At 36.9% G+C, this 25,898-nt stretch overlaps 1 protein-coding gene across 1 annotated transcript in view; it reads left to right on the top strand.

The window, feature by feature from the left end:
• CACNA2D3 (calcium voltage-gated channel auxiliary subunit alpha2delta 3) overlaps positions 1 to 25,898 on the top strand; it is a 457,522-nt gene that overhangs the window by 171,067 nt on the left and 260,557 nt on the right. Inside the window, exons 5-8 of the mRNA XM_062585399.1 lie at positions 2,161 to 2,323; positions 22,313 to 22,444; positions 24,137 to 24,197; positions 24,295 to 24,445. Coding sequence (XP_062441383.1) covers positions 2,161 to 2,323; positions 22,313 to 22,444; positions 24,137 to 24,197; positions 24,295 to 24,445 — 507 coding nt within the window. The remainder of the gene's footprint in view (positions 1 to 2,160; positions 2,324 to 22,312; positions 22,445 to 24,136; positions 24,198 to 24,294; positions 24,446 to 25,898) is intronic.

The following is a 25,898-nucleotide window of genomic DNA, read 5'->3' as shown; positions in this document are numbered from 1 at the left end:
TCGCTCTACTCCCAAGGGATGGATTACCAACCTTTCTTCCCAGCTGAGATGCTATGTGATATTTCAAGGAAAAGCTGCACAGCATTGCCTGGAATTGGAGCGGGCTTGGGCTTTACAGCACTCCTGAGTGTGTGGCTTTATGTTGGTGGGAAATTTGAGAAGGGCTTCAAGTCTTCTGCCAGCCGTCTCTGGCTTTTGCAGGAAGGGTAGCGTGAAGGAGCTGCTGTCCCTCCTGGGGACGTTCTGCAGGCAGGAGGAACAGTTGGTGATCCCTGGTAAACTTGGATAATAAGCGGAGGGGGGGGGGGGGGGAGAGAAAGATTCTCCTGAACAGGATGAGAAATGAAGTTTCTTGGAAATAATCACCTTTCTTCCTCCATTTGGATTTGGTATAAGAAGAATCAAATGTGCAACAGTGGCATCCCCCAAGTAATGTATCTTAGAAGAGAACAACACCCACGTGTAGGGTGTTGGGTAATTCCCATCACGTTTTGTAAAGAAACAGGAGCGTTAAGTGACATCTCTGCTGTTTTCTTTACCTGTAGCTCCTGAAGCAAAGAAAAGACTCTCTTTTTCAAGGAATTTAGAATTCAATAGTTGTATACATTTGTGACATGCATGTGGCAGGTTTTTTTTTTTTTACTTTGTCTCAGTGTAAACCAGTGAAAGAAAAATGAATTTAAGGTCAAATGTTTAGTCATGTCAGATTATTTTAAATTGAATTTCAAATATCTCATTCTGTTGTTTGCAATCAGTGGTATGTGGAACGTTGAGTTTCTCTGAATATTTCTATCTCTGGCACAGAAGATGGTCAAAATCTAGTTAAGATAGTGTGACTTCTTTTGGATTCTGCTTCCATCTAAAATCCAAGCCATAGGTTAGCCATTTCAAAAATAAAAGCAATGTACAGACACCATCTATGTTAGCCTCCATTTAGAATACTGATCAAATATCAAGGTTTGCAATAAAAGTGTGTGGACGGTAAGATTTTAACTAATTCTGATTGAGTAGAGTTAGTTGCATGTGAAACTGAAAAATGGTGTTTGTGAAAAGCCCGTTAAGTACTTGCTGGTCTGTGTTAGCCTTGTAAATGATATCATAATTACCATTGTAAAAACTGTATAGGTTCATGTTTAAATAATGTTTATAACCAAATGGATAGTTGGGGCAGAGACTGAGATTTAAATTAATGAGACTTCAATGACACTGTATTTTGGTCTGCTGCTATTAAGAAACACGTCACAAGAACTATTGCCAAGGATTAAGGATATTTGAGAGGTTAAAAAGTAGTCTTCACTGTTGTTTGTTTGCCTTCAGAGCACGATAGAACTTCTGGTTGAACTAAACTAAACTGTACTAAAAAAAAAATCTGGACTAAGAAAAAAACAAAACAATAATTTTATCTAAATTGCTTTTGCTTATCTGGTTATGATTCTGTCCAAAAGAGGGCAAATACTCTTCAGGAATCTGTATATAGGCAGATGATAATTTCTTGCTCAAACTAAATCACTGCTAAGTTTAAGTGTCCCTAGTCAGGCATGTGTGACTTTAGAAAAGCTATTATTTGGATTATTATTTGGATCTGTAAAGCTCCTCATAAAAAAAAATAAATGTTTTTCTACAAGAAATATTGGTCAGTACAAGGGTAAGCAACAATGCATTTGGAGTAAAAGACTTACAAAATTTTGTTATCGCTGGTTTAGTTAATATTCCTGTGAAGTAGGAATGCTTTATCCTGTCGTGGCCTAAGCTCAGCACTGATAGCAGTTCTTGAACTTACGGAAATATTAAGCTGAAAAGAGAGATCATATTAAATAATTGTGCAGCAAATGACTTAAATCTAGAGAACTTTGTATGTCCTCTATGTTCAAGGCATTAGTGGGGCTGCTCTGAAAGTTTTCAGAGCAGCCAGAGATCTGAGGCTGTACAGGGCCTTCCTGAGGTGCTTTGATCACTCTCTCACTGTTTTCAGTAATATACCTGTCCTGGGAGCGCAGAGGGAATCTCAGACAGCTTCGCAGTACGTTGTTCTTCTGTTTTCGGTGGAGATGCATGTAAACACTGATCAGTGGATAGATGCACATGTTCCAACATTCAAACCTCCTTGTGTTTTTATGCTGCATGTGAGTTCTGAATACTGCATGTGGATTTCTGTTGCAGTATGAATACTTCAATGCGGTGCTCATAAATGAGCGAGATGAAGAAGGAAACTATCTGGAACTGGGGAAGGAGTTTATTTTAGTGCCAAATGACCACTTCAATAACTTACCTGTGAATGTCAGTCTGAGCGATGTCCAAGTACCAACCAATATGTACAATAAAGGTAAGATAAGAACTGTTTGATTTCATCGTTCTGCCGGCCAAACATAAATTAGAAATGTTTTTTCTTATGAAAGGAAGCTATTGATTATACATAGTGTGTTTTCCAGATTGCAGTTATACTCAGTTTTCAGGCAAGGAATGCTAAAAGGCAAACAGTTTTGTAACTACTTTTGTTTTATGGCAAAATCTCTTGTGATTTCATATGGTCAATAATTTGGATATCAGACTTGTAACATGAATTCTGCCATAGTGAATTACTTTCCAGAATCTCTAAATCGGTTGAATAGGTCTGATGATGTCGCTTACCTGAGCTGGAAACCCCTTTGAAAGAGCCAGGGTAGATTGGCAGGGAATATCTCATCCGATTTATGCTTTCAAGCTTCTGGGAACACTCCTAGCTGCATAAGACTTCATGCACAGTGGCTGTAAGTTTTCAGTTAGTATTTAGGAGAAGGAAATTGTATTAAGATATCTACTACCCTGGCTATGTGTCGTAGGCACAGTATAGCACAAAATGCTACAAATAACTACATTAGAATTGTTTAGGAGTGATGTACTCAGGTCTAAAAGCAAGGAACACGAACCGAATTCAGCCTCACTTGCTCATTTTCCCTTTGCTGCTTCTGTTAGATCAGGCAGCACAATTTAGATCTTATGCAGCACCCATTTATTCTTTTTTATTTATTTATTTATTTATTTTTTTTTTTTTTTGCAGCCAGTGACAAAGAAGGAAGGTATGGAAGTTTCCAAACAAAGTCTGCAGAGCATTAGTCCCTGATCTGTAGAGGGCTGCCTAATCTTATTATCTGGTTCCTCTTCCTTGTTTTAACTACACTAAAAGACAGCTAAAAATACATTAAATGCTTTCCTCATAATACATTCCAGGCTAGCAATTGTGGTAATTCATGCAAGGATATTGTGTAATCACAAATGGAAAGAGAAGTAGTTCAAATAAGGTAGGCTGCTGGGAGACGTGGTTAGTATGACAGCTTCTCTTCTAAATCATGATTCAGACTTGAGAATCTGGAGAAGCCAGGAACTGTACGGCCATGCCTAAACTAGGGATTAGAAAAATAACAAAGCTTCATAGGGAGTATTTATAAGGTTGTGAAATGATTAGTATGGGATATTTTGAAGAGATTTAGAAAATGCTTAAAACTTCTACAACAAAAATGATTTTGTAGTGTTAGAAATGCTAATATTTATTTAAGGACCCTCTCAAGTAATGAATTCATTCCAGGATGGTTATATGTATGTATTATGATTCTTATTAAAATAAAATCCAAAAGAAAGAGAAGTAGTGGTTGCAGAGGCATGTAGAATGGTCAGGCAATCTTATTTCTGTGGAGGAACAAACTAACCTAAATAGTTGAAGATACTGAGAGCAGAAAAACAAAAGGACCTTCAGTTACATGATGTGCAGTACTGCTAAGTAGAGAATCCATTTTAGTATGCTAATTAATTACAGATAAAGGCCAAAGTCAAAGGGGATGTATCTTGTTTTAGCCCCTAATACAGGGACTGCCTAGAGAGACAGGGAGCTAGAGCACCGTGATGATTCCTGTTTCCACTTTGTCTAATTCAAACCAGCCAAAATCATCACTTTGTGCAGCTGCAGAAACACATTTTTTATCATTCAAATGTATTCCAGCTGCTGAAATCTCATTTGTAGCTGACATTTTCCTTACACATGGGCATGATAGTATGAGCTTGGAGACTGACAATGTCTGGAAACGTAACTCCCAGCAAGGGGAGGAGCTCTGAATACTTAGCTTTTTCAGAGCCCCTTTCTCAAGTTCTGTAATGCAGTGGTGTGATAACAAGTTAATTAAATCCCAGCCTGAGGGCACAGGCAGTAGATATTGATAGGTTTACAAACAGGTATCTGCACAACACCATTCCTCTGGAAAATGTCTGTTGTTTGATTCCAGGTTACGTTTTATTTTATTGAATTAGTAGGTAAAACCATAGCCTAAGTTTGCAGTTAAAAACAGCTATGTGATCACTGACTATTTAAACACAAGGCTCTCAGGTCGGTGCAGAAAAATGAAGTGTGTATTTGTAAGCTACTTCTAATGTTTATTGCTTGATTTGTGTGGTTTTTTAAAGTTCTGGAGAGATATTGATAATTTGCAATAGGTTCAGAGGATAATCACACGACCTGCTCATAAAAGCAGTTTAGCTTGTCCATTTAGCTTATCCAATAGATGATTAAAGGGTGACTTAGTTGAGCTCTAGTTAATTATAAATACTTGACTCTCTAATTTGGCCATTAAAGTTTTAAAAAGATCCAGTGGTTGGAATGTGGCTTAGTTACTGAGCAAATTGCACAAAATTGTGCTCAAAAATTTGTGGGTTTTTTAAATTATTTATTTTAATTGAGACAATTATTGATACAATTTACAGTAGGATATGTGACTTTTCCTCTAGAAGCCCTTAATCTAGCCCATTTTTTTGTTTGTTTTAAATAATATGTAGTCTAGAATTATTTTGGGGAAATATTTTGGCCTGGTCAGATTGCATGATTGTAATGATTCCTCCCAGCTGTAGAATCTATGAAAGATTAAATGCAGAATTGCTAAACTGAATGTCATAGTCCTTAACTGGGATCTGAAAGAATGAGATTGGCTGAAAGTCATAGAACTTGATGATTTTTTTTCCCTTTATCTTCTGGCTCTTTCAGCCTCTGCATTGAAAAGCTTAACAATCTCAATAGTAACAGAACTTAATTTTCCTATCCTGAAGAAACTAAATGTATTAAAATTTAGCATAGAGTATTTTAAAGAGCAAAACAAGATCCAAAAGAAAGGCAACCATGCAAATTTGTAAGCCTATAGATAACTCCAGAGCCATCTTAGAATGCAGATTGTGTGTACCTAAATGTACAGGAAAAAGTAAAATAGCAAATTTAATAAAGAATCAGAGATTTGCATTTACAGTACTTTTAATTTGACATCATTATAAAGTGTAAAGAGCTGATCTGGCTACTGATGAGCTCTTGTGTAGTCTTGCGTTGTGTTTGTGCCTTTCTCTTTTCTCATATAGTTTCTCCATACTGTATAGGGCATGTCAGTTAGTGTTACAAAGATACTGATTTTTGGAATATAAAGTCTATAAAGGCATTTGTTTCGGAAAGTTCTATTTCAGCATTTCTGTCATGATCATATATTGAAGGAATTCAGAAAAAGAAGTGAGGTGATGGTGCTTTACAGGAAAGTGTGCTTATTTGTATGTCAATATACAGAGACCTCGCCCAGCTCTGAGCTGTTCCACAACAAGGTTAGCATTCCAGTTTTTTGGAGAAAAAATCTCCATTGGCATATGGAGTTACTTAAACTGCAGAACGTTCTGATGAAATAAGCCTCCTTCATTTTTCTTGAAAATAACTGTTTGTGATAATGTTTTGCTTTTGAAAGTTTAAGCAAGCTAAATCTGTCGGTTTGTTCTATAACTTCTTTTTAGGCAAAGTGTATTTGTTGCCTATAGCCATAGGATTTGCAAGGCAGTATCCCTTTTAACAATGAATAAATAGAGATTAAGTAAAAAGTTATGTAACAGCTCTCTTAGCAAGCAGTAACTCTTTCTTCCCTCCACAAATTTGACAGCTTACAGTTATTGTCCTGTGTACAGTTTTATGACAGAAGTAGGGGGGGAAAATAAATTCTTAAGTGAATTAAACAGATGTATCGTGTGTATGTATTCATAGCTGGAGAAGGGAGGGAGAAAGAAATTTACTGCTTTCATTTTAACATGAAAGTTTATAGTTTTGGAAAGTTCCGAATCAATCTGAATCCAATTTGAATAATGCAAGACCAAGACAGAAATTCAGGTGTGAGAACAATTATGTACAAGACTGTCTAATATAGTTACTATTTTTATAAAGTTTATTTACATGGATTATATATTGGCACCAAAGCAAATTTTCGTATCTTATATTTTCATTTAACTCTTCTATTATTTTAATATATAAGTAATTTGAGTGGGCCACCTTTTAGACATACCTTTCATATATACCTTCTAAATAAACTCAGATATACTTTTCTATATGTCGATTGGCATGCTTTGAACAGCTATTATAGAAGAGATATTAATGATAATGAAAAGTGATTAATGATTTAAAGTTTACATGTTTTCAACATTTACTTCATTACTTTTTGAGATACTGGTAGTATATTTAGAAGAACCTGAGGATGTGACAAGTGATTATAAAGCGGACAGTTGGAATGTGGACCAGGACTTTCTGGCAACCCTCCGTGGAGAAGGTGGTTTCTGGCAGCAGGTTTGCCACTGGGAAGAAAAGTGGAATTCTGTAGTAGATTTTTATACGTGAGGAGGTGACGAAAGATGTCCTCAGAACACTAAAACCTAATCTTACAGGTATTGATAGCATATAAAATTAAAATAAAAATAGAGTAGCATATATTCTTTGTTAGTATGAGAATTCGGGTAGTCTTAGTAAAATGCTACATTCTTTGTCCAAAGAACATGCTGAAGCTGAGCTGAAGAATTTCAGTGTTATTTTTCTAGGTCTATGTCACATAATGTTATTTATCTATAGTTGTGGTCAGTAATGGAATAGTTGCCTTTATTGAGTTTATCTGCTCGACACTTTTTCCCAGTTCTTGGAAGATGATTATGAACATCTGACTGAAGAATATGATACTGTCTGAAATATTTTCTTTAATCTTCTGGATTTCAGAGGAATGTAGATAAAACCAAAGCCAGAGTGGATGAATCTTGGTGACATACAGAGAAAATTCTAAACTATGAGACCTGCTTGAAAAGTGAAGTGTATAGCACAGCACAGTACCAGAAGTGACACACAGCAGGATCTCATATGCTTATATTAATGTTGCACAAAGTCTAGGAAATTCAAGAGGATGTTGATGAATACGCTAACTCAATATCAATATCAACTGAAAACAGCTCCTATTTTTTGAGCTTTTGCAGTCATTCTTTGTTTGTATAATAAGTAAACTTTACATTTGTAGTTGATAGAAAGAGGAAAATCCTAGGTTTCCTTGTCTTCTAGACTTTAGAAATATCCAGACACTAGCTTTTCTCCTTGTTTTTTAAACTTTTTATTGTACCTTTCTTGTCTTAGTTTTCCAACATTTTGTAGGCCTCAACATTCTACATTCTCATTCCTCTAGTGAGTAATGGTTCCATTTCTGGCAAATTATTCTTGTTTTTCTTAAATATTCCTGGGACTTGGACTTGTAGGATGTTTTCAGAGTGACTTGTGAGGTGCAGGAATTCATCACGATTTATAAGGATAATTGATGCACTGTATGTTTTCTCAGTAAAACCAAAGTAGTAAGTCTTCTGTTTAATCACTTTTTTCCTCCAAAATTTAAGTTGTCCAAACTTCTTAAATTCAAAATTTGTACCTATAACCACAGGTTAGCAATCAAGATCTTCAGAAAGAGACCAAACAATATACCTTAGGTACATGCCTCTGTAGTTTGATTGCCTTGAAGAGTTATTTTGGTTTATATGTGGGTAAACAAGATCCAACTCAGACCTTCAGATACAAAGAAACACAGTCAAAAGTGAAGAGATGCAGGCTTTTCCACAGCAGAAGCAGAGTAACAAAGCTAAATTGTTTCTAATCACAGTTGGATACAGAACACAATTTGTCTTTATTGAATCTGTGTTTAGAATAAAGGTACTCAGTGCGGTCACTGCTTCACTGTGAGAAATTTTGATCTAAAGACAGACGTCTGTGCCTGAGAGCTTTTTCCAACTATAAAAATATTTAGTTCTACAAACCTTATTTCTCATAAAATACACACTGTATCTCTACTTCTAGATTCAATCTGGACTGAAATATTTTACAGACACACACACAATGTCATTAAATTTTCTTAATGATAAAATGTAGTTTGGAACGAGGTCGGCTTTGCTTATCATTTTGGGAATCTGCTGCCTCAGTTTCCTAACTTTGTCTTCCCAAGGAGACACAAAGATGCACATCGTTCATCTTTGAGCCTGGTTTTGTACTGTTAGATGAACGTGTGTAGTTTACTCCTTGCACAGATATTTTTGTTTCTTCCTATTTAGGCCTCTCTGAACACTTTGCAGGCTGGAAGTTCTGTTCCTCTTGCTACAATTTTTGTCCTGCTAAATGCAAAACTCTTCCTTGTGTTTTCTCTTCTGACCTTGTATATCCATTTTTATCTGAACTAGCTATTGCTGGGCCATCTTTGTGTTTATGACTGTGGCAAGCCTTTGTGTACTTTCTGTACCTTTTTGGGGGGGAAATTAATGCCTGTGAAAGAGATAAGTGTCTCAAGGCACAATTGGAAGTATGAGCTGGAGCATTTGGGGGATAAGGAGTTACTGCCCTCTGCTGCTTGTCCTTGCTAGATATTACCACCCCATTCAGATCAGGAATCAGGACGGTTTTTCTATTTCTATTTCTTTTTCTATTTCTATTTCTATTTCTATTTCTTTAGAGAAATTTAAAAACTAGAGGTGAAAAATAATTTCTCTTGGCAGTAGAAAGGAAGTGTGCTTAGCTAAGTTGATTTAAGCTAATAAGAGTTTTTCCTCTGTGCTCATTTCTAGTTTACTATATGTAATCTTGTTTTACTTGCTGAGTCTTATAATGTAGGAATATTTTCTAGAGGATAAACCTTCATCCTATTAATGCAGCTGACAGTGGAATTAAAAGCATCCCATAGCTTTGCAGGACTTATCCAGTGAGTTTTTGGTATTTGTTACAAATCCTTGAGGAAACTGAGGAAACAGTCCAAACTTGTTCCCAGATAAACTACAGATTTCCAAATTCTAAAATGCGCTTAATTATTTTTAACGTATTTTTGTGTATATCACTGTAACAAGTGTCAGAGGAAAAGACACATAGCGTATCTATGCTGAGCGGTGGAGAGCTATGCAGAGCCCTTTGTTAAAGCAAAGAGGCTGATACATCTGCATGACCCACTGGAGTATTGCATGAAAATACTGTGAACGGAGTGGCTCTGCCGGAATGGCTCTACAGCTGATGGTCCAAGCCCTGAACCTCAAGAAGTTTAAATAATTGAGGTGCAGCACAAGGTTAATGTCTCTATTTTGCCTCCCATCCAGAGATAGCTACGTTGCAGCCCAGTGCATCCTCTTGTACAGTACATGACATTGAGAGAGGTGGTTGTTGTACCCCAGTGTTGTAGCATTTGCCAGTTTTCCCATAGTTTATTTCCGCTGGGATTCTGTTATATAGCCAAGGGCACAGTTTCTCAGTTTGTGCTCTTGGAAGAGTTTTCGGTCTGGCTCAGCAGTCTGGTGCTGTTCAGCACAGCACCACGTGCTTGCCACCTTCGCACAGTTATGTTCTTTTGACTTTCACAGTCTGAAATTTTGAAACGCTTGCTGAGCTACTGCCCTTTTTGGGTGTAGACTGAAGCAGATGTTTAAAAGTTCTGTGAAATTGGTTATCAAGATCTTTCAGCCTGGCTTTTCCTACTTTGCTCCTAGTCAAGTCCTAGCTCGAGTAATGCATAAAGGCTTAATGTCAGTCGTTCTGGGTGTGTGCAAAGAGCAGCCCAATACTGTTACAAATGGGTTAGCTTGTTCTTAACAACCGACTCAATTTTAGAAACATCTTTTCCTAGCTTGATTTACAGTGATGTCTATTCAGAGTAGTTTGAACTGGAAAACGCCCACTTGGCTTGGAGGAATCCTTAGGCTGTGCGTGAAGAGAATTGGTTAGTGCTGCCAAAGTGCCCCGGTGAAATGTTGCCTGGTGTGTGGAAAAGCGGGACGCAGTGGGCCACGCACAAAAGCAACACGTGCGTGACTTCTCATACAGTAAATGGCCATCAGTAATGACCATCTTCCATAAATAACTTTCTGATCCAGGAAGGCACTTTAAGGCATCCTCTTACTTTTCTGCTTGTTGCTCAACATTTATTAAAACACCAGTGCGTGAGCCTGTGCAAATGGTTATTCAAACGCATTTTCCCTCTTTATATCGATATCAGTATCAATAACTGCCCCAACTAAAAGGTAATGGACTCCATTTGGAAAGACATTTTGGGGTTGCAGTCATGTTTTTGTGAACTTTGTGCCTGAATAACTTTCTTTTCTACTGTAATATATTTGACAAGGGAGCAAGTGGACAATGTGGGTTAAATCACGTAATCATAGTTGACTCTCTAAAATCTTTCCGTACAAACAGTTCCCTCTGTCCTACCCATGGCATTATGGTGATTATGTGCTTTCTACTGGTTGCCTTTCTAGCACTAGGAAGGATTTTATTATTATTATCAGATTGACTTGTCCCTATCAGCAGCCCAGAGGTTGGTTAGTTTGCAAAATCTCTGCTATCGTAAATTGACAGGTGCCTAACAAAGTTACTTTTATATCATCAGGCTTGTTTTGCTTTTAAATCAGAAAATGTGTGTATATTCTGGGGAAGAGCTGTATTAAGGAAGCTAGAGAGCAATGTGGTTGTGGGCAGGTGAACAGTTCCTTTTCTCTAAATCCTCAGTGTATGAGGTTTTTCAGGAGTGGGGAAAAAAACAACTAAGCTGTGCTTTCGGGCAGTGTGGTTAACTGGAAATACGACAGTCTGGATTGTAGATTGCCAAATACAGGTAGCCTAAGTAGCAACCTTAATACAACATGATGCTATGTATTTACTGGCAAAAAAGAACAACTGGAATAGAAAATAAACTGTAATGGTCAATATTATACAGTCGAAGAGTTAATCTGCTGCCTTGAAAAATAAAAGTAGTAATATCAAAATTTAATCTAGAGAAGTATTTCCTTTCCTCTCTTTTTCTCCTTTCGTGTGCTTGCTCTTATGCGTGCGTTCTCGCGTGTGCGCTCGTGCTCTCGCTCCCTTTCTCTCTCGCTCTCTCTTCTTTCCATTCTTGCAACATGCTAAAGCTGCTGTTCGGAGCTTTTTGAAGTACAGGGAGGGATTTTATCAGGGCTTTGCATAACTGCAGAGTTCTTCTGAGATGGATGCTGAAGTCCATGAATATTTTCAAACATTTCTGTCAACAAGAGATACGGTTTATGTCAACCCAACTAACAAACATAAGACACACAATAAGTTACTGAAAGTCTCAAGCTCTGTCGTCAGTATTAAAAAATAATAATTTGTGAATATAAAATACAATTAAAAGTTAAATAATTTGTAAAAAAAGATATAGAAATCTTGATTAATAGTAGTCAAAATACATTAAAACTGCACTGACATGAATTCTATGCTGTTGAAATGGAAAATCTTTTAAGTATTAGCAATCATTTTGATTCTGTTTACAGTAATCGCTCCCAGTAAACACGGATTTTTAAAAGAAGTGATTAAAAAGTACTTAACAAGTCACAAAGTACTTTGGACTTCATTCATTTTGGATAAAAGACAACTATAAATATCTTATTTTTCTGTGAATTGCAATTCAATTTTTTGTGGAGCTATCATTATTTTTACAGTTCAGTTGCTTTCCATGCTAAAAGCCTATTCTTAGCCTTCTTCCATAGCTTGCTTTATTAGCTGGTTTGGTTTGGTCTTTTTTTATAAGCTTATAATACTCTTGTGCAGAAATGGGCTTTATCTCCTTCTCTCAGGGCTTTGGGCGTGATGTGATTATTTATAACACATCCATGTCGTGTTTTGTCCCTCTTACCACCAATCATCTGCAGACTGTTGTAAGTGTAGACTGTATCACGTGACTTAAACAAAAGCTTTTAAGCAAAAATGTTGTTAGTGATCATTATGGAAAATTGGCAATCAGTTATTTCCTCCTGTATTATTTTTCTGGATTGTAGATTTCTTTCTTTTTTTCTTTCTTGTAATTGTTTTCTACCTTCTGTCATAATTAACTGCATCACTTAACGCTTCAAGAAAAGATTAAATAAGATTCTTTCCATGTCCATGTCTGCTTCTTTAACTCTAGAAACTTTGCAAATGTAGATCTTAAACTTAGACTTCACAAGTTATCTTTAAGTTTTGCTCGAACACTTCATGGACTGGTGAAGAATATCACCTGTGTCAAATGCCACTTCCATACCATGACTTTCACTGCTTGTTAAAAGATGAGTTTATGCATGACAAGTCAATAAATGCAGACTTTAATCAAAAGTTTTGCTTGCATAGGAAAAGAAAATCTACTGAGGGTAATAGAGCCTTCTCTAAAAGATATTGAAACGTGATGAACCACAGCCATTTTTTGATTAAGTGAGTTTTTTCAATTTGCAACTTAAAAGGAGCTATGAATATCGTTCAGTCATACTTTCCTATCAGCTCCTTCCAAGTGGCTGTCAAATCGAGATTACCTATTTTCTAGAATATTAGGACCAAAAAAAAAAAATCATTTTTCAAGTGTTGCGGAAAGATTATAATCTGCAAGTAGCAGATATGTAAAACCCTTTTCCTGCAAGGTGTGAAATTAAGAAATAAAATCTTGTCTATCACTGTCGTATGTGATTTTATGGACTGTGCTTCTGAACATTCAACATCCTGGAGTTGTTATTTAAATAGTCATGGCCACATATTGTCCTGTACCACTATATTTATATTTTGAAATCCTTCCCCTAAACTGTTTGTCTTCACATTTTAAGATCTTTAAGACAGTGTTTGCACTGTCTTCCTAACTTTGGTCATTGTTTAATTTAAAAGGAACTTTCTTAGTCTAAGTGATTTAGTCAAGGTTGCAGGAATTTCCTATCTTCCCATATTTCTTTGTTTTAACTCTTGCTGGCTATTGGACAGAGATGTGCAGAATTCTCCACTTGTTCCATCTGGTTTTGCTCAAATCCTGCCTCAGATCCTTTTCCCAGCATCTCCTCAGGCTGCTGCTTTGTTCTTGCAAATGGCTTTATGGCTTTAGCTTCGCAGATTTTTTTTTTTTTTTTTTTTTTTTTTTTTTTTTTTTTTTGTAATTCTGTCTCGAACAACAAGCCTTTTGGAAATGTTGGCATCATAACGCAAGATGTGTGTTGTGCTTTATCTTTTTCTGTATCCTGATTTGTCTGTCTCTGGCTGTGGATCTAATCTTTATGTTTCTAATACATCTTCATCACCATGGCAACTGGATGCCAGATGCTACATGGTAACATCAAGTTTTTCTGTTTAAAAGGAAAAAAACCAAGCCCCACCACGCTGCTCTCCCCCTCCTTATTCGGCAGCGGTTGCTTAGCTGCGCAGGGCTGGGTTGCCTTTTGACACGTGAGCTGGTGAAGGTGGGTTGTGTTCACTGGCTCAGATACAATATTAAGAGGCATTCTGACCTGACATAGCTCTGCTGGTCGTGATGCTTCCCCAGCTTCTAGGGGCAAGAACAATTTGCCATTAGCCTATAGCAGCAGAAAATTGCTCCATCTCTCTTGTGTCTTTTCCTTTTCTGTATTATCTTCCATGCCGAGTGTTAACTCCGGTGAGGAAGGATTTAGAGGTGGTGGAGATGGCTTTTCACCTCCCTTACGAAGCAGAGGAAGCAGCAGTGACTTCAGCCTGTTACCCTGGTCCCCTTGGGCCCATGGCCCAGGGGACCCACGCAGGTCCACAGCACGCATTGCAGGCCGGTGCAGACACCCCAAATCGCTCCAGCGAGCCCAGCGGAGAGCGCTGCAAAGGCCACTTTGCTCAAGAGTGTGAACTACAAAATGAAATTTTTTTGAGAGCGAAGCACGTGAAGCAGAAAAGCTAAAGCATCGCTAGACCAAGAGCGGGGATAGGAAGCAGGCCGATGGCATGAACCGCAGTGAGGTTCCTGAACTGGAGGGGTTACCTCTGAAGCTGTAGTTAGCCTCTTTTAACTAGGTTATAACCTGAGCCCTGTAATATTCTTCAGGCTCTCGAGATCTCTGGCTTGGAGGCCTGGGTGTTCGTCCTTACCTGACTACACCTCTGATAAGTTCTTTCAGCTCCACTTTCAATTATTCTGGAAATTACCCACTTTACCAAAACATCCTGCAAGAGCAGCTGCTTCTCTCCTGGCCTGTTTACAATTAGCGTTGCAGGCAGTGCTGCAAAGGTTTTGGAAGAAGTACAACTTGCGTTACGGGATCAGAACTGAACAGTATGAATTATCATTTGCATGTGCATTTTTAAATTTAAAAAAGGTTTGAAAATTAAATTTCTCCCCCAAAAAATTGTAAAAGCATCTCCCACTTTTGGTCAGGAGGAAATGGATTTTTTTTGCCCTGCTGATAAGTTTCCTTCTTGCAGCAGAAACCAGTACTGAAGCCAGGTATTATTTATTTAATGTGTCTGTTTGCAAAAAAAATACTAATTATTCTGTTTTTTCATCAGCAATAGAAATAAATTGCACCCAAGCAGGTTTTTACTTTTAATAAAGGCACCATTGTCATGTCCCCAAAGCAGTTGCCTTTGTCTTACTCAAAATTCAAATAAATTCAGTCACTTTAAACAAACAGGGTGTCCTTCTTCCTGCCTTTATCCTCTGCATTTTGAATCTGGAAAAACATTGATTTTTGAGAATTTCTTTTTGCTCTCTCTCTCTCTCTCTCTTTTTTTTTTTTTTTTTTTTTTTTGGGAGGGGGGTGGCGGTTACAGAATGGTTACACAAAAAAGGAAAACTCTGAGCTTGTCCAAATATATATAATGCAAAAATATTTATTGGTATTATATGCATAACTATTCTTTGAGAGCAGTTATTCCCACTTTCTACCTGTCTGGAGAGAATTTCATGCAGACTTTTCTTAATCAGTGACTTCTGGCATGCAAGCTGTTTCTCATAGTAATATACTTAAAATATGAAAATATATATTGAAAATGAATTATAATTGGTTTGTCCTCTTTTAGAGTGCTAACTTTCCTTTCTTGTGTTTATTTCATTATTTTAATATGAATAAACAGTCAGTATTGGTTACTGACTTAAAATAAAAAAAAAGGAAAACAATCAGGGTAGTTTTCAGTGTGAAATGTATTCGTAAAAATAATTCTAATGATTCTGTACAGGATTTCTTTTTAATAAGGATTGAATTCATATGCTGGGAATGTATTGGGGAGTTTCATTTGTGTTTTGTTTTATTTAAACATTTTCAAAATATTATTTCCCTTCTGAAATATGTTGAGAAAGCATTCTTAATTTCTGAACTTACTGGTAATTGGCAGAATACTTCTGGGTTTCTGTAAAGCTTCAGGATTGAATTATGCAGAAACATTTGACAAAATGGTTATATGGCAAGTGTAAAAATTGTAGCTTTTGTTTAGCATGGAGCCGAGAAGACTGACATTTATACAAAGAATATATACATCTATCTGCTGCTGTATTTTGTTCATTTTGTCTATTATTTTTAGAGTACAATAATTATTTGCCTCTCTATCCTGCTGTATAACCCAGACCCTTCTTGATTTGTCTTGGGTCTGTGTTGTGTGAAGAGAGAAGTCTTGCTCTTCTGGTCAAGTATTAGCACATTGGCTAGAATGTAAACTGTTTCAAAAAGCTGTTTGGCTGACAACCTGCTAAGGCATTTTTACGCCGTCTGTGCTGTGTTTATCTAGGTGTCTTTCTTACAGCTTGGCACTTTTCTAAAGGAGCAAACAGCGCTGAAGAATCCATAACCGATTCCGCGATGTATTCATCCCAAGATGCTCTTGTGCATCTGTTCAGTGTTTCTGTATGTTTTAATGGGAGTTTCAGAGGTTTTGGAGCAGCCGGGTATTTTCATGTCAGTGAGGCTTTTTCCAGCCACTCTTGTCTGAGTAGAACTTTGCTTCTCCTGAACTTGTGCAAAGGGTCTCTGCTGCGAGACCAAAGCACTACACGAGGCTTGGAAAACAGTAGGATGTGCAGGGGCCATTGGCTTGTGGGAGTGAGAGGCAATGATATGTCATGCAAACAGATGCCTTTCTCATGATAAAATGTTCCTTTCTAAAGATTCAGATGCTGCCTCCCCCCTGTTGTATGCACCAGGTGTGATGTGGTGGGGAAAATTAGGTCTTTAACATCTCTGTCTCAATATACGGTGTGGGAGACCTTCCTGCACTATATGGTGTCACTGAGTTGTCCTGTTTCTCTAAGTCCAAGTCTCCTTTTAGAATATCAAGACGATAATAATGGAAATTTATAGTTAGATGTTAATCTACAGGTTTGCATAGGCTTGATTTTTCATGTGCAGTTACTTTTTCTCTTAAAATAGTTTTCTAAAAGATCTGTGAACAGGTCTGTCCTTGAGCAATTGCCGTAAGTGTGGCTTTATTTCCAAGGCTGTACCTTCTTAGTCATATATCACTGACAGCAGCTGTGCTAAAATTGTCTCTCTTGGTATGGTGTGCATTAAATACTTTATGGCACAGTTGGCTTCATTTAGCAGCAGTGACGTTTGCTTTCTTTTCCTGTAATTCGCAGTATGTTCCACTGGCTTCCTGTGTTGTTCATCATGACACTTTTTCCTCCCCTGCTACTTGCACAGATTTAGGTTTCCTGGTTGCTGATGGCCACAGGTTCCATCCAGCCTGCACAGAAATTTCTTCTTCCCATGTGTCAGCACTGACTCTTTCTTCAAAACTAGTTTTGCTTCTATGACAAATTTGTTGTACATACAGGGTCTCCTTTCAGTTGGTTCATTTGTTTTCTCTTTCCTACCTGAAAACCTTTTTCTAGTATTGGTTTTCCACGTTGTTGTTCCTGTTTCTCAATCATTACCCTGGGATCCTAGAGCTCTGTGGTGTGGTATTTTCTTAGGATACTTATCTTTCAGTTTTCGTAGTCTTCAATTAGTATCCTGAAAAAAGTGTGGAGATAAATAGTATAATTTTCCTAAAAATACAAAAGTATCCTGTTATTTGTGATGACATCAATTATGGTGTGATTCTCTTTTTGGATTAGTAGGTTTTTACTTGAGCTGGTAGCGATAGGTGTAGTTGCCCTGTATCCTTGGCTACTGGGGAAGAGTTAGATCTATTTGAAGCAGCATTTGCAGTTCTTCCTTGGATGGCCAGGATTGAAGCCTCTGACTTATGCCCCAGCTCATCCCACGATTCAAGAAAGCCGTCTTTCTTCATAGATCTGGCTCAAATCCTGTTTCCAGAGCTTTGCTTCAGCCTCTTGACAGATCTGCCCTTAAACTGGTTGCTTTTAGCTGTTATAGCTGAGAAGTTAGGCAGGGTCAAATTGGGTCAGGGGCTGAATGGGTGACCTCCAAGGTATGCTGACTTGCTGTAGGAGATCTTTTATAATTCATTAGGTGGCAAGCTATTTTCAGCATCAGGGCTGAGTCTCTATCCCAGAATGGTGTTAGTGAGGACTTCACAGCTGTAATTCTGGCTTTCAAATGAACTAAAGCTGAGTTCCAGACTTCCTTGAGATTCAGACCACCTTGTTCACTTAAAAAGAAAAAAGCAAACGAAAAAACCACCCAAAAACCCAACCATCATGAAACTCAGGCTAAAAATAAATGCGTTTGGCTATACTCCAGTTCTTCTGCTGCAACTTCAAAGGAGAAGGGGAATGCTATTAGTGCAACATTGGATGCTGAAACTGCCTTCTACTGAACCTCCGCATGATGAGGCACTTGAAGTCTTTGCCACTCCACATACGTGCAAGGAGGGAGTGTGATTCGTGACATTGGTGAATGGCTCTCAGCACATGAAGCAAAACAGACAAACATCTTTTTGTGTGTACAGATGGCCAGATGCTTTGATCTGGGAGCTGATGCATCCGCATTACCAAAGGGAGGAAAAGAGAGAAGAAAGCAAAGGCAGTTGCCAAAATTGGCAACCAGCCCCAGCTCTTGAAAACGCTGGACCACCCTGAAAAGCATTCATATTAGTGTTGAGGGGTATAATTATTAGATTGTTGGTGCATGTCCCAGCAAAGTATGTGATTTTTGTTATTCTTAAAATATGGCCAGACTAAATATGTTGTCAGTGCCATCAAAATTAAGCTAATATTGTTGCCATCTTTGCGCCAAAAGGCTGCTAGATTTTGTGTTTCTTTCCCGTGCGTGGTCCTATAGGCCGTGCTGAAACTGCTTTGCTGCATGACGTTACTGCTCTGCAATGCTGGGGGCTGCCAGTGAGGTCACCTATTGCAAGAAGGAACACCCTTTTGGATGTCTGCATCTTTGACAGATTTCCAGGAGAAAATAGTAATTATATTGCATTTGCAATATAATAGAGGAAAAAGCCCTTAGTATGGCTGGTAACACTTTTTCTTGGTAATAAAGCAGATTATGGGGAAAAAGGAGAAGTATCTTGCATTTCCTTCACAGTCACTGAATTCTTCAGTAAATATTCTCCCTTTCTGTTAAAGGTTAGTGGAATAATTAGAAGACAGAATGCATTGTTAATATATAAATATTAGTTTCTTAAGTCTTATCTTTCTTTAGCTGTTTTTGTGCTTTCTGTGAATTAAAACGCTTTTCATTCCAGTGTTAGCCTTTGCCATGCTGTTGTACGTCTTTCAGTCTGCACATCTTTGTTGAATCTTCAGCCCTGTTTCTTAGGGTCAGCAGGATCTGTGACAGAAACTTAATTGCTGTGTGCATTTATACTGTTCTTTGGCAATTATATTTCAGATTCCTATCGGTGTACCTGTTTGTCTGAGGGCTGGTTTTATACTAAATATCAATAAAAACCAGATAGCGTCTACACAAACAGCATTGGAACAAAATCCTATATAATTGCAAACCAGCTCATCTAGAAGGCAGAGGAAAAAGAATATTTCAATTATATTTTTAATTAACTGTTATTGTCAGGAAGCAGAAACAGAAACTGTTTCAAGAATTGTGGCAGAAGCTATTCATGCTTACTGTGTTTGAATCAGACTCATAACATCACACTAACGATTTTACATTTATATTAAGTTTTAATCTTTTTTTCCTTTGTTTCTCCCTGCTCAAATAGCCAAATATTCACAAGCATGTCTTTAGTTGCTATTGAAATGTCACTGTTTTGGGGATGTAGGTGACATCCACTGGCAATATAAAAATTTAAGAATGCTGTTTCTGAATAAAGTAGTGGGGGACAATTCAGGCAAAATGTAATTGCTAAAATTGGAAGTTGGCCAGAACGGCAATTTTAACATATCTCTTATTAGAAGATGAGCCTCCAGATTTTTATTTAGGATTATCAGTCAGGAACTTGGTTGCATTTAGGATGACATATGTGGACAGAGTTGCATCCACATAACAATCATTATCAAATATACAGTGAGGAGCAGGGCTTTGAGATCCTTCTGCCTAAAGATATAGAAGCTAAGACACCCAGTTTCCACCTGTAGGCTATAGGCCTTTGGCTTGATACTGTGGATTTATTTTTTCCACTTCATTTTCCTTTGTTCAGTGTAGTAAGGATGTGACTGAATGTGACCTAATTTGCCTTTTCATAAAAATGGTTGATGCACAAAATGTAGTTTACAGGTCACTCTTGCCATGCTGTGAAAATTACAGCTGGCCTAATAGAAACACAGGGCGTAGGAAGGTAATAAATTGTCACCAGGATTCATTTTAAAGGAACCTGTCTCATCATAGATTGCATTTTAATTGTGCCCTCTAATTTAAAACGCCCTGCTTAATGCTCCTTTCAGTTATAAATTCCTATTAGTTTCAGTCAGTGGATTAATGCTTTAAGTGATCAGCATTTGGATGATTAGCGGTGTCAACATAATGCAGAATATAGGCTCAAACTATCATGTTCAGAAAAAATTTTCCTTGTTGTCTTTCTGTAGAGTTCTCTCATGCATGGTACAGATATATAAACACATTAAGTGGATGTGCAGAGATGAGCTAATAAAAGTAATTCACTGCTGTAGAGGCATGGATTTTCATGTACATTCTTTGAAAAAGTGCCTGCATGTAAGGTTTTTATATATATATATATAAAATACATATTTTTCAAATGCCAGTGGAAGTGTTTCACATTCAGTATTAGAGCTTAACAGCCTGGATAGCTAAAGTTGTCTCATAATCTTATGGAGCTGGAGCGAATGTAGAATTGAAAGGATGATATCCTTGCCTGGGGAGACTCTGCACAGATGAGTGGTACCACAAGACAGATTCAGTAAGAAAGAACATTAAAAATTAGCCTCTGAGGGAGCCATGGATAAAAACTATTTGATGAACTGATACTAGAAAAAAAAATCGAGGTGCCATGCGCAGTCTTGGAATGAGATCTGAATGTAAGTTGCTAAGAAACACTGTAGTTTATTTTAAATATATATTAAGATGGAATTATTCCATTTATGACCAGCTTGGCTTTTCACTAATACTGACGGTGTACCAAGAACTTATTGTCCTGTAGGGGCAGAGGACGGTCCTTTGCTTGTCCTCTAATGAAACCTTTCTGCACAAACTTCCAAGAGAATAAGAAAACCCACTGGAATACATTGCTGTTTTTCAAATATGAATTAAACTTTCCATCACCTTATCTCAGTACTGTAATGCTGACCCAGTAATACCGCTGTTCTTTTTAGCGATTCAGATTTTCCATTAAAACCTGTATAGTGGAGCAGAACCACAATGTCAGTGGTTGAACTAGTCCTGGAAAGTTTGAATGGACCAAGAATGTGGTTGTGAGGCTGGTGCTTCGCTTTGGGTCTCTAATGACTAAATGCTGAACGATTGATCCTCACTAGTCGATATTTTGAGGGGGCTGAAATGGGAGCATATTTCTACAAACTCGTGTCACAGGACAGTTGCTCTTGTCAGTTGATTTGTGATGTCTAAGCTGCAGCTTGTTACTGGAGTAACTGTGAACCTGGCCAGGCGAGACTGGCGTTGCACCATCAGGCTAGTGATGCTGCTCTGTTTGATATGCATCTAACTGGACGGATTTTAAATGTTTATTTCATTTTCTAGAGAAACAAGTAACTGTGCTAGACATGTTTTAAAAACAAAATCTGTTTTGTTGACCTAGCTTTTTCAGCAGTCCTGCAATGTGAACTCAAATATTTAGATGAAGCAACATTCAGAGATGTATATCTGAGACGTTTCCCTTTTTCTTCTGTTTTTCTTGATGAATGTAAAGAAAGATAACAGTTCACCTTTTTTCCACTCCGTTAAATTTGCATTCTAAGTGATCTGAAATCAATTCAGTGCCATTCTTTTAAAAGTTAATGGAAGCATTATTTCAAGTGCTTGAATGAATATTAGGGCATAGACACGTATGCAGTCTTTTACAAATGAAGTAATACAGCTGTGATCTTAGTTTTGTTTTTCCTTTCTATACTTCTGACTTCATGTATAGGTTGGATTGGGAATATAGACTATCTTAATTGCTTCTCATCTATCCATCTGCATTTGGTATCACAATCTGAGATTGACTAACTCTCTTTTTAGCTGTGTTAGCTTATTTCTGGTTCACCACCATCGGACTAAGCTGGCATTCTGCAGCGTAAAACCATACCTGGGCAGGCTGGGCTTTTAGGAACTGCTAGGTGGAGATATTCTGATGCATTAAACAGAAATAGTTTATTCTCCACAGCAAGGGTTACTTTCTGCTCCCTTCCGTGTGGGAGTCGGACGTGGTAAGAGATAGTTGTTGTGAAATTTTGGCCCAGTGTTTTCCAGATAACAGTGTGATTTGCTGTACGTTTATCTAATTAAATTTTGTAGATTTTGTGTTTCGATGTTCATCAAATATAATGAAAATGGTTCTATCAGCTTGAAGGATGAAGGGGGGGGAAAAAAAAAAGGACAGACAATATGTATACAATGTTGCCGTGAGATATTTCAAAGATTTAGGGAAGATAAACTGAAATAAGTAAAAATCTGCTATTATGATGATTCATCTATATTCTCCTGAGCGAAGTGATACAGTAATTCCAAATAAAAGGGCTAATGAGCAATTATAACTCTTATCTACAAAGTGTGCTTTGTATCTCTTCTCTATTTTTAATCTTATTTTAATTGTGTAACTGTATAATTTATTTTGAATCACTTAATTGACAATAAAACCAAAAGATGATTTGCAACAGTTTGCAGTAGGTACATTTTTGGATACTGAATAAGCTGAAGATGATTGGCTTCAAGGGATCCTATGAAGTAAAATCACTTTTCTCTATTTTTTCCCCAGATCCAGCCATTGTAAATGGAGTTTATTGGTCTGAATCCTTAAATAAGGTGTTTGTTGATAATTTTGATCGTGACCCTTCTCTCATTTGGCAGTACTTTGGAAGTGCAAAAGGATTTTTCAGGCAATACCCAGGTAAGAAGAACAAAAGTTCCCAAGAAGCAATAAACAATGCTATGGCTACAAGTTTCCACTGAGTGTTGTCATGAATTATGACTTTCACTAATATTTGCAGATTTAATTTTATCTAGTTTTCAGAAAAAGCAATTTCTAATCAAGATTTTCAATATTTTGATTTTTTTTTCCTACCAATTTTTGCTTGGAAGAAAGGCCCCAAGATGTTACTCTTCTGTTATTTTATTTAGAGATTTAGGTTTTCTGTTCTATGTATTCTTTATATGAAAACCAAAAATGAAAAACAGGAAGGTAATACATAAATGTAAATGACTACAGAGATTCAGATAGTGCTGTTAATTTTGCTTTTTCAATGCAAATGCAATATATAATATTTGGAATGTAAATCTCACTTGGGCAGAATTGAAGTGAGGTGATTTTGCTATTTCTTGTGATGACTTTGCTAAGTGAGGTGGTTTTGGTATTAACAGCCACTGGTTCTAGCAATTGGTTCTTGTATACCTCACATAAGTACGTGAGTGTAGCTGCTAGAATCAATACACCAAAATAAAAAATGAGATTTTGGTAGCAACTATGAAGGTAAAAGGTTTTTCAGTACTGAAAGTATACTTACTGATCATGTTAAAATCTGATGCTGCACCATGTAAGATATTACATAATTTCATAGGATTTAAATTTTTAATTACAATTAATTTTAAATTAAAAAAGGTATGTTGACATGGCAGATAATCCAACATTGTAACTAGAAGAAAATAAAAAACATAAATTTGAAGTGGTTGAATTATTCAATATTTGTGCTAAGTGCATGCAATTACTTCATGCCCATTATATCTGTGCTAACTTAAATACTAAATTTGTCAGCTCATAATTGCCTCATACATAGCACTTAATGAAGCACAGTCTCTATTCATCTGTCTTGGAGACAAGGTAAACTCCAATTCACAATGCAGTCAACAACCAGTAAAATTCATATGCATTGTCAGATATGGGTAGCTGAAGTTAAGACTACTTTTCACTATATGTCCATTGTTAGAAAGACGGATCGGTTTTCGTGAAGGTAGATTTATTTTCCCTTAAAATTCTGCAACATTACTTAGAGGTCCTTGGTGATCAGTTCTCTGGCTGTTCCTCGTTGAAAAAAATACAGAAAATGCATGTGTGTGTATACTACATTTACATTAAATATATATTTCTGTTTATAAAACTCATATGAATATTCATGTCTGTCTATATGAAAATAATTTACTCTTGGGCTGCAGGGAGGGAGGACAAAAGTTTAGAGCCTTCATACAGTGCTCAACTTTGATAATGTGCCTTATTGATACATAGAGCAGCACTTACAAAATTAACTGTAACTTATTGTTCAATTTCTAAATTTCCACATAAGCGACCAAGAAGTCAAGTTTCCACAAGTGACCAAGTGGTTCTACTTTAGTGACACACAGTGCTGTGGTCAGCAAGGTAGGCTTGAAGAGGCTTTCACCTTACAGCAGACTAAAAAGGACTGAGAAACAATATTTTTCCAACATTAGCACAGTGTGGTTGGTGACATGGTGTGTTACAATAATGCTGCCTATTCAGTTGCTTAAGTATGAAACTTCTTTAAATGCTACTCTACCCCAATACCTCAGATAAATTTTAAACTGTGCAAATTGTTCTAACTTTAATCTTTTTCCTCTTTTTGCTAAACAGGAATTAAATGGGAACCTGATGAGAATGGAGTCATTGCATTTGACTGCAGAAATAGAAAATGGTAGGTAATAAACAACTATTAATGCTTTTTAAGAAATATGGAAGGGAGAAAAGTTCATTTTTTACATGAACAATGTGCATTTTGCCTTTTGCTTTAGGTACATTCAGGCAGCTACTTCTCCAAAAGATGTGGTCATTTTAGTTGATGTTAGTGGCAGTATGAAAGGTCTTCGCTTGACTATTGCTAAGCAGACAGTATCATCTATTTTGGACACCCTTGGAGATGATGACTTCTTCAATATAATTGCTGTGAGTGTCTCAGGACTCTTCCTTGATCTTTTTAATTCCACTTTTTGTTGCTCTCTCATGTTTTACATTACACAATACACTTGAAAATATTGTAGGGAGGTGATGGATATAAGAAGACATCCAACTGGACATATACTGTGATTTGCAGTGCAACCTTGTTCAGGTAGCAATGTTTTCAGAGAGTTTTTCTAGGAATTGCAATCTGAAATTCTTTAAACAAACTGTCCTGAGTCTGAGAGTTGTAAATAATAGTTCTCTGGTTGTAAGTTTGCCTAAGTTTTCTGTGTTACTTTACTTTTTAACCTTGAGATTTTTCTTTTATTTTTAGTTTCCTGGCAACTTCTGCAAATTATAGAACAATTAATATGTAAAAATTGGTAGAATCGGATATTAGCTCTTGCTGAAGTTTGCGTAGAATTGGACACTGCCTCAGCGTTCATGATTTTCTCAGGATGAGTCTAAGATGTATGCATATACGTAGCTGACTGAGTTTTGAGGTGTGCTATAAGCTTACAGAAAGAAGCTATAAAGCAAGTTAAGAAAACTAAGAATCTACTGTGTGCTGTCACCTTATGGATCCATTGTGAATCTCTCACTTTTACAACTAACAGTCACGTTTTTCCTTGTACTTATAATGCAACATTGAATATTACATAATTTACATGTCACTCTCCAAAAGTGTTATTCAGTGATCTATAAATTTCATGCGAAAAATGGAGGCTGGGGCTTAGCTCTAAAGACACATTCAGGGTAAATGTTGAAGTTCTAGGATATTTTTTTTTTCCATATTCATTCTATAATGTGACTTAATGTGACTTTTTTTTTTTTCCAAATAACAGAATGGGGACTGTGAAGTTGTGCCAAGAGGTTTTACCAGCGCTTACTAACACTGACAAATTAGATAATTAAGAGTCGTTCCTGTTAGTTGTATGTGGCAGTTAGTTTTCCATGGTACAAGTACTTTTTTTGACTATGTGACCAGAGGTTAGTTTTACAGTGCCTAAGCACGATGGGATTAATCAAGTAGGTGAGGATGGCTTTGACAAATCCCAAACTGGTATCACAACTATTATTTGATTGGGAGCGCTTGATGATTTTGTGTGTGTGTGTGTGTGTGTATTTGTTGAAGTTCTTTTGCTAATATGCTATCCTATATATAAATCCTAAAAATGTCTTCAAACTTGAATATAAGGAGGATTTTGGCCTTATTTTGGTACAAAGAAGTGCCCTTTTTATAGTAAAATAGATGACCCTAGCAAAAAGAATGCAGATCTTTGATTTTGTATGGAGAATTTTATATATTTATATACATATATATACATATATGCTTGAGGTATCCAAGTATATCTTTCATATTAATCTTGAATTGCTTATTATATAATTACCAGAAACTTATGTAATAGGATGGCATAATTACTTTGTGTATCAAAAAAAAGTTTACCATCCTTCAACA

This window comes from Rhea pennata, chromosome 12 (assembly GCF_028389875.1).
Source record: "Rhea pennata isolate bPtePen1 chromosome 12, bPtePen1.pri, whole genome shotgun sequence".
NCBI classification, from domain to species: domain Eukaryota; kingdom Metazoa; phylum Chordata; class Aves; order Rheiformes; family Rheidae; genus Rhea; species Rhea pennata.
Note: the sequence above shows the minus strand (reverse complement) of the source record. Positions and strands in the feature narration are given on the sequence as shown.